Source organism: Podarcis melisellensis, assembly GCF_964234715.1.
Source record: "Podarcis melisellensis genome assembly, chromosome: 2".
NCBI lineage: Eukaryota > Metazoa > Chordata > Lepidosauria > Squamata > Lacertidae > Podarcis > Podarcis melisellensis.
The window spans coordinates 118719428-118728173 of NC_138529.1; the positions used below are offsets into that span (position 1 = coordinate 118719428).

An 8746-nucleotide genomic window follows, 5' to 3' on the forward strand; every position below is an offset into this window, starting at 1 on the left:
TGTTGTTTCTGCCTTACGGTCAGGGGGTCCCTTTACCTTTACTTTATAGTCTTATACACAGGGAAATACAGTATTTCAGGCACAAAGGTTGTTGAGCTCCCCCTCCCCAAGTTGTTTTTTTGTGTATTTTTGAGCTATTTTAAAGAAATTTCACCAAAATCTACACTTCCGACATTGGTTGCTGGATTCCCCCGGACATTAAAGTGATTTCCGCCGGGACACTGTTTCCGACAGCCAAATCCCAGCAGCGTCTGGGAAATTCTGGACATATTGTAGCCTTATGAGGCTTTGCCCTTGGGTGGGAAAAATATTGCGCCTGGGAAAGGGAAGTGGGAGTCAACAGACACTCAAGGAATAGTTTCGGAGAAAAGGCTTTTATTTCTACCATCAATGAACTGGTAGAAGGAGCAAGTGTGATAAGTCACAAAAAGCATGCACGAAGTTCACAGTCATGTGCACAAGCATATATACCCCTTTCCAGTTCCCTCCCCCTTTCTCCTCCCTCAGGAGTCCTCTGAGCATGAACAGAAAGCTGTCTTGGGACTATTGGGACTCTTCCCAGGAAAGGGGTTTCAGAGTGTTCAGATATGTTTCAATCTCTTGTTCTGGCATGGACAGAAAGGAAGTTGCAATGTGGTTCTTTAGCAAGGCCAGAAGGCATCAGAAAGGCCTGAGAAACAATGGACTGCGTTCCCTACCTTTGTTGCAATCTTTTTAGTTACAGCAAGCGGAATGTTTCTGATGCTTAGCTAATGCCTTTTAGCTGCTGAGAAAATGATTTTGAAAAGCTTTGAGAAGCTTTGAGCCTGCTTTGGTGGGGGGTGACTTCGGGCCTAGGTGGGGTCACCTGTCCTCACCTTCCTTCAATATGACAACCCTAAACTAATTCCCCCTCTCTCTGATGCGGCCCAAAGGACAGCAGAGCAATATTTTGGCACCAGCTTGGCTGCAGAAGTTTCCGGAAGGAGGTGCTCAAGGCGCCATCCAACTGTCTTAGGGACTCTACTCCAAATTTGTGTAGGATTTGCTCCATAGATTTTCTTCTCCCAAATATATCCCGCAAGGCAGCGGAAGTTTAGGATCAGTGTTATCCTTCTCCTAGATGGGCTCCCTTCCCAGGTGGAGGAGCCCCATCGGCCCCTCACTTCCCTACACAGCCATACCTCATTATGTGTGCTTCAGGTTGCGCATTTTCAGGTTGCGACCTGGAAGTACCAGAAAAGGTTACTTCCGGGTTTCGCCGCTCGTGCATGCGCAGAAGCGTCATCCGCATGCGCAGAAGCCGCGAATCGCGACCCGTGCAGATGCGGGTTGCGTTCTGCTCATGTTGCGAACGGCGCTCCGGAACGGATCCCGTTCGCTCCCAGAGGTACCACTGTACAGCACACAAGGCTGTCTTAAGCATATGTGGCGCTGGGGTGCAAAAACCCGCCCTTCCAGGTTGCCCAAAGTTGTTGACTTTTTTGCATACCTGAAGGAGCGTCTCCACCCCCATCGTTCTACCCGGACACTGAGGTCCAGCTCTGAGGGCCTCCTGGTGGTTCCCTGATTGTGAGGTTACAGGGAACCAGGCAGAGGGCCTTCTCGGTAGTGGCGCCCTCCCTGTGGAATGCCCTCCCACCAGATGTCAAAGCGAACAACAACTACCAGACTTTTAGAAGACATCTGAAGGCAGCCCTGTTCAGGGAAGCTTTTAATGTTTGATGTATTAGAGTATTTTAATATTTTTTTTGGAAGCCGCCCAGCCAGATGGGCGGGGTACAAATAATAAACTATTATTATTATTATTATTATTATTATTATTATTATTATTATTATTATTATTATGGCAGGCTGGTGAGGCACACATGGCACAGCTGGCCTGACCGGCCCCCTCAGCAGCAACAGAGGAGCCTGATGTGGCAGCGGTGGCAGCAGAGCAAGGCCTGGGCTGGGCGCCAGTGGGGGCCGAGGGCAAACAGAGCCAAGCACAACAACAGTTGAGCCCGAGGCGGCAGTGGCGACTGAGCGAAGCCGGGCGCCTCGTGTGAGCAGCGTGCGCTGGGCTGGTTCTCTCGACGGCCCGCCAATCCCAGGTGCGCAGGAGGGCAGAACCGGCTGGCTGCCTCATTGCCTTGCTCACCTGCAGCAGAAGAGCTGCGGCGCTCCGATGGGTTTCTGCTCCGCTCAGCGGGGGCTGTCAGCTCTTCCCAGTCCCTGGACCCCAAATCTTGGCCCCACACTCCTGAGAGCCCGGCGTCCGGGTTCCTCACACCCCTAACGCCTATGAGTAAGGCGGCCCTGACCACACATGCAGAAACCATCTTCTTGACTGTTGGAACCTCTCTTGGCAGGTTTTGAATAAACATTCACAAACTTTTTATTGGTAATACAGTGGTACCTCGAGTTACATATGCTTCAGGTTACATACACTTCAGGTTATAGACTCCGCTAACCCAGAAATAGTGCTTCAGATTAAGAACTTCGCTTCAGGATGAGAACAGAAATCGTGCCTCGGCGGCGCAGCAGCAGCAGGAGGCCCCATTAGCTAAAGTGGTGCTTCAGGTTAAGAACAGACCACCGGAACGAATTAAGTACTTAACCCGAGGTATATTGATAGATGAATTAAGGATCTTTACAATTTTATAATAGGCAGAGAATAACATGTGCTGAAACACCAGAGAGAGGAGCTGAGGGAAGTCTGGGCTGGGTGGGTTTCTTTTTGGGGGAGGGGAAAAATTGGGGGGGGTGAGTATGATGTGGTTTTGATAAATTGTTATGTTGAAATTCCTAATAAATATATATATTTAAAAAAAGAACCACTCTTGGTCTCATCCGCTCAACCCACCTGTCTTCGCATGCAGGGGGCGTCCCTAACTCACCAAGGGTTTGAGACCCATCCGCTCCCCTCGCCTGGTTTAGCCAGCCAGTCAAAGCCGTTTCCTTGGATTGTGGCCGCTGTTGCATGTGGACATCTTCTAGGAGCCACAGGTGAGATCTGAGTGCAGGTTGGGGACCAAAGGTGGACAAACCACCCCAGAAGGAGCATGGTATGTGTCCCCGCCCCCGAAGTACCACCTCTCCCCTAACATTCCTTTGTTAAATCAGTTTTATTAATTTTCCAGTAAAAAAATATCCAATTAACATATCAAATCATAATCCAATAAAAATAAAAAAACTAAAATAGAAAAGGTCGAATTGTCTTCCAAATTATAATTTTTAATTTTTCTGGCTTCCCATAGTCTGGACCTTGAAGCATAACTCCAAATCTCAATCCTGCCTCTCATCGTTGTTTCCATATTTCCACATCTCGATTTTAACACTCTGACTTCTTGTCTCTGGCTCTACGATTCTCAATCATGACAGAAATCATAGTATCCTTTCATCCGTCAAATACAGCTTTGTTTGTGTTATATACTTTTCTGGCTGTCTTTTTGCTAGCGCAGCTTCATCTGGCTCCATTCCAATCCGGGCTGTTATCCAACTCTCTGAATCCCCTAACATCCCATAATAAGTTACAGATAGGTAGCCGTGTTGGTCTGCCATAGTCAAAAAAAAATAAAATCCTTCCAGTAGCACCTTAAAGACCAACTAAGTTAGTTCTTGGTATGAGCTTTCGTGTGCATGCACACTTCGTCAGATACACTGAAACAGAAGTTTCCAGACCCTTCTATATAGTGAGAAGGTGGGGAGGGGTATTACTCAGAAGGGTGGTGGGAATGGGTGATTGGCAGATAGCTGTGATGAGCCTGTTGACGACTCTTAACGACTGCAATAGGTCTTACAGGAAAAAGCAAGGGGTGAGAAGGTGAAAAATGGCTTTGTCATGTATAATGAGATAAGAATCCAAGGTCTTTGTTCAGACCAGGTCTCTCCATGGTTTTAAGTTTGGTAATAAGTTGCAATTCAGCAGCTTCTCTTTCTAGTCTATTTCTGAAAGACCTATTGCAGTCGTTAAGAGTCGTCAACAGGCTCATAATAAAAACAGAATCCCATAATAAAAACATCACTGGATTCTACACAATGAAACCTGATCCCACAGTGTACTTGTTGCTCTTTCAGGTGCTCCGGGGGTTTATTCCCTCCCCCTCTTTGTCCCACTGCTATTTAAAAAATAAGGTAGGCAAGTTGCTGCACACTTTTGACGTTGTCCCAGTTCATCCCTCGAATGCCCAAAGAAAGAAAGAAGGATTAAATGGAAATATTGAAAGAAGAATGGAGGAAACAGGTGACGGTTATTAATGGAATTTTCAACTGAACCGAGATTAACTCTTTTTAAAAGTCATTTTATTTTTGTAGGGGCAAAAATCCTTTCCTGTTCCATATGCCCCCTCCCCCACCTCAAATCTTTTCTGAGTTTTCCCACCACAACCCTCCAGAGCTGATTTGGGGACAACTCCTGGAAGTATTGAGCTGAATATCACCCATAATATGTAAAACAGCAAGACAGGGAACTGTTACATCACCACCAAATTTGAAAGTTTTTGCAAAGGAAATAGAGAAGAATAGGCGGTAAGGAAAGAAAATGGAAGATAACCCCTTACGTGTTGTCCGTATAAAATTCCCACATTGACCCTTTTTAAACGTATTGACCTTAGTCCTCCTTGTATTAAATTGATGCCAGTTATCCTTCTCAGGATCCTTCACTGGGAAACTATTTCCCTTAGCTGCTACCAAAAATATATACAGACATTCATACAATAGCTGTAAAGGTAAAGGGACCCCAGACCGTTAGGTCCAGTCGTGACAGACTCTGGGGTTGCGGCGCTCATCTTGTTTTAGTGGTTGAGGGAGCCAGCATGACTAAGCCACTTCTGGCGAACCAGAGCAGCGCACGGAAACACCGTTTACCTTCCCGCCAGAGTGGTACCTATTTATCTACTTGCACTTTGACATGCTTCCAAACTGCTAGGTTGGCAGGAGCAGGGGATTCGAACCGCCGACCTTCTGATCAGCAAGTCCTAGGCTCTGTGGTTTAACCCACAGCGCCACCCGCGTCTCTACAATAGCTTTACAAAACTGTTAATATAAAACCGGGGAGGTTATAGGGGCTTGGGGGATATTAACAAACATTTCAAATCATCTGGTCGTTCCAAAGTTGTTTAAACTTTGTTCCAGCCTTGTTCAAACCTAGGTGGTGGTGGGGAACAAAAAAAAATACACCTTCCTAATGAGCCCAGGTTAATTTTCGCCAATTTTCTCCCAGTCTTTTCCAACCTGGTGCCCTCCAGAGGTTTTGGACTAGAATTCCCATGTAGTCTGGTACTGGTGGGAGTTTTAGCACAACTGGAGGGTGCCAAGTTCAAGATGTCTGTCATATCCCAGCTTCCAAGTCCGCGTACCAGGTTTGCGTTGCACATTCAGATCTATCTGCCATCTTATTTTTTAAAAAGTGCCACCTCATCCTTTGCTGCCTGCCAGTTTTAGAAGTGTTAAGAAAATGACCTTAGGATTATTATTATTTATTCACCCACCCTTCACCCAAAGACCCCAGGGCAGGTTGCAACAATTAAAACACAAGCTTAGTTTTTAACAGGGCGGGGTTGAGTTGGATCGGCTCGTATTTCTTCTAGCTTGTATTCTTGCTTTTACAGTTTCTTCCTAAGTCGTTTTTAGGTCTCTCTGCTGGAAAAAAGGGGCCTGGAAGAACAGGATTTCTGTCTCGCCTGTCTAGCAATGTGGCAAAGATGGGCAGGAAAGGGAACAGGCAAGCATCATCCTTGCATCGCCGGGGGTTGGACTAGATGACCCGTGGATCCCTTTCAACCCTATAATTCTATGATCAATAAGCAGCCCGGGGCACATTTCCATGGGAATTACAATTCCCAAGACTCGCAACCCAGAGAAGTGAGACCCATGGGCAGGATAGAGAACAATTTTGGGGGTGGGGGATAATCTGATTCAGGCACTCAGAGCTGTGAGTTACCAAGAGAATTAAGCCCTTCCCACTGGGGGGAAGGAAGAGTGGTGTATTTAGTGCCTCCCACCCCCACCCCAAAGCAGGGTGATCTCCCCCCCCCCCCGTTATAAAGATTTCAGAAAAGGAAAAAGAAATCTTGAAATATTCTGTACAACACTGTAACACCGTTCCAACACAACATTCTGGCAAAGAGGGTTTCTCCCCTGTGAGTTCTCTGATGTGAAGTAGGATTCCCCCTGAACCCCTTTCCACAGTCTGTTCACTTTTAGGGCATCTCCCTCGTCCTGCTAAGTCTTCCACTGCAATATTCAGCCCCCCCCCAACATTTATGTGGTTTCTCCGGCGCTGACTCTTGTCTCAAGCCCGTTCCACCCTCCATAACTTAACATGGTTGCTCCCGTGCTCCCCTGTGTAGATTATCTGATGAGCCGTAAGGAGCTGGCTCGGACTCAGGCCCTTCCCACACTCCACGCATTTCGGGCTCAGCCCCTGTTCGCACTCCACGCATTCCGGCGTTTCTGCCTGAGCGTGTTTCTTTTTATGCCTGTTGAGACTGATGCTGCGACTGAAGCTTTTCCCGCACTCGAGGCATTTGTAGGGCTTCTCGCCAGTGTGGGTTCTTTCGTGCGCCGTGAGGATGGAATTGCGTCCGAAGCTTTTCCCGCACTCGAGGCATTTGTAGGGTTTCTCCCCTGCGTGGCTTCTCTGATGTCTCTTAAGGGTCCCGCTCCTGTTGAAGCGCTTCCCGCATTCCACACACTCGTAGGGTTTCTCCCCCGTGTGGATTCTCTGATGTGCAGTAAGAGTCCCGCTGTCGCTGTAGCTCTTTCCGCACTCCACGCACTGATACGGTTTCTCCCCTGTGTGGGTGACGCGGTGCCGATTGTAGTCCGATCTGCATTTGAAGATCTTCGCGCACACGGGACACTGGATCCCTCGCTTGCCTTTGGGATCTTGTTTTGGGATCAGGAGTTTACGGCCTTCGGCCACCTTGGAAAGGGAGGATTTGATTTTCTCGTTCTTCGAATGCTTCGCTTTCTGCCTTTTTGATGCCTTCGGATCCTTAAACGTCTCCTGTCCTGCTACTTGCTTCATTGATTCAATAGAAGGTTGCTTCTCACTTTCGCTCTCCTGCCAATCACCCGCTGGGGGCAGAGGGAAGGAAAGAAAAATAAAACCCCACAGTAAAACATGGTGAAAAAGAACAGCGCACCAAAGAAACTCGAATTAATTCGGAACAATTAGAAATCATTTCTTTATAAACTCCAAGGAGTTTAAAGTGGCAAACATGATTCCCCCCTTCCCATTTTACACTGGTGTAAATGAGATGCGGTGTCCTTGCTAGTACACCACTGTTGTCCCAAAAGCTTCTGGGAACTGTAGCTCTGTGAGAAGCGAACTACAGTTCCCAGCATCCTTTGGGGGATATCGTGCGGCTCTGCGCTAGAAATCCATCCGTTCAGTAGCCCTCAGCGGTGGGAAAAGTGCCTTTACCTGCACAGACCTCATTACCAAAATCCTCCATCACGACTTCCTTGTAAAGAGTTCTTTGGCCTGGATCCAGGAGATCTCACTCCTCTTTGGGGGTGTACACACCCGCTGCCTCCAACGTTACTGAAGAAAGGAAAAAGGGCTTTCAGTTTGAAATGGTTGTGGGAAATTGCAGTCAAATATAACTGGCAAGTGTAGGGCTAGTTAATGCATGAAGGGGTTAAGACCACAGAAGTTTATTCCTAGACTCAGGTCATGTTCCTGGAAGGAAGTTAATTTTCCTAGTTTGTTCGTTTTCTTTCACCTTGTTAACCCACCTTGTTTGCTACAAACTCAGACCGCTATTTCACTATATTTTATATCCCAAGATTTCTGCCTGTGTTTCTTTGTTGCTGCGTGGATAAATGCACAAATCTGGCTTTAGGAACTTTGTAAGTAAAGTATGCCACCTGCGAATTCCTGCATTGCTGGGGTCGGAGTAGATGACTTCTGGGGTCCCTTACAGCTCCCAGGTGACAACTCTGCAAAAGGAGTCGGGTTCACCAGATCAGCTTTTATTTACCCCTCCAGAGCAAAGGAGTCCAGCCAAACTCTCAAGAGGGGTCTGGAGAAGACCCATCACCCCCTTGAACAGCAGCAACCTCAGAGGGAAGGAGGGGGATAATTTATTTATTGCCACTGCCTTGATGGCAGAAAGTGAGGAGGAATTAAAGAACCTTTTAATGAGGGTGAAAGAGGAGAGCGCAAAATATGGTCTGAAGCTCAACATAAAAAAAACTAAGATCATGGCCACTGGCAAATAGAAGGGGGAAGAAATGGAGGCAGTGAGAGATTTTACTTTCTTGGGCTCCATGATCACTGCAGTTGGTGACAGCAGTCATGAAATTAAAAGACACCTGCTTCTTGGGAGAAAAGCAATGACAGACCTAGATAGCATCTTGAAAGCAGAGACATCACCTTGCCGACAAAGGTCTGTCTAGTTAAAGCTCTGGTTTTCCCAGTAGTGATGTATGAAAGTGAGAGCTGGACCATAAAGAAGGCTGATCGCCGAAAAATTGATGCTTTTGAATTCTGGTGCTGGAGGAGACTCTTGAGAGTCCCATGGACTGCAAGAAGATCAAATCTCTCCATTCTGAAGGAAATCAGCCCTGAGTGCTCATTGGAAGGACAGATCCTGAAGCTGAGACTCCAATACTTTGGCCACCACATGAGAAGAGAAGACTCCCTGGAAAAGACCCTGATGCTGGGAAAGATGGAGGGCGCAAGGAGAAGGAGACGACAGAGGACGAGATGGTTGGACAGTGTTTTCGAAGCTACCAGCATGAGTTTGACCAAACTGCGGGAGGCAGTGGAAGA

At 47.2% G+C, this 8746-nt stretch overlaps 2 protein-coding genes and 1 long non-coding RNA gene across 4 annotated transcripts in view; all 3 read right to left on the reverse strand.

Annotated features, from left to right (window-relative positions):
- The window catches only part of LOC309364359 (tigger transposable element-derived protein 1-like), a 122199-nt gene that overhangs the window by 41865 nt on the left and 71588 nt on the right, over window positions 1-8746 (reverse strand). The gene's annotated exons all lie outside the window — the stretch shown is intronic.
- On the reverse strand, window positions 4252-5996 carry LOC309365401. The gene is made up of 2 exons (XR_014166109.1): window positions 5141-5996; window positions 4252-5086 (listed from the first exon to the last, which is right to left on the reverse strand). It is a non-coding gene; the product is annotated as an uncharacterized lncRNA (long non-coding RNA).
- LOC309365099 (uncharacterized protein) lies at window positions 6027-7514 on the reverse strand. 2 transcript variants are annotated; one of them, XM_081903255.1, is made up of 2 exons: window positions 7404-7514; window positions 6027-7044 (listed from the first exon to the last, which is right to left on the reverse strand). In XM_081903255.1, the coding sequence occupies exon 2, from the start codon at window positions 6992-6994 to the stop codon at window positions 6257-6259; it is 738 nt and encodes a 245-aa protein (XP_081759381.1). In that variant the 5' UTR covers window positions 6995-7044; window positions 7404-7514; the 3' UTR covers window positions 6027-6256. The 2 variants fall into 2 exon arrangements, with proteins under 2 accessions (XP_081759381.1, XP_081759380.1); XM_081903254.1 differs by having other exon boundaries at window positions 7394-7514.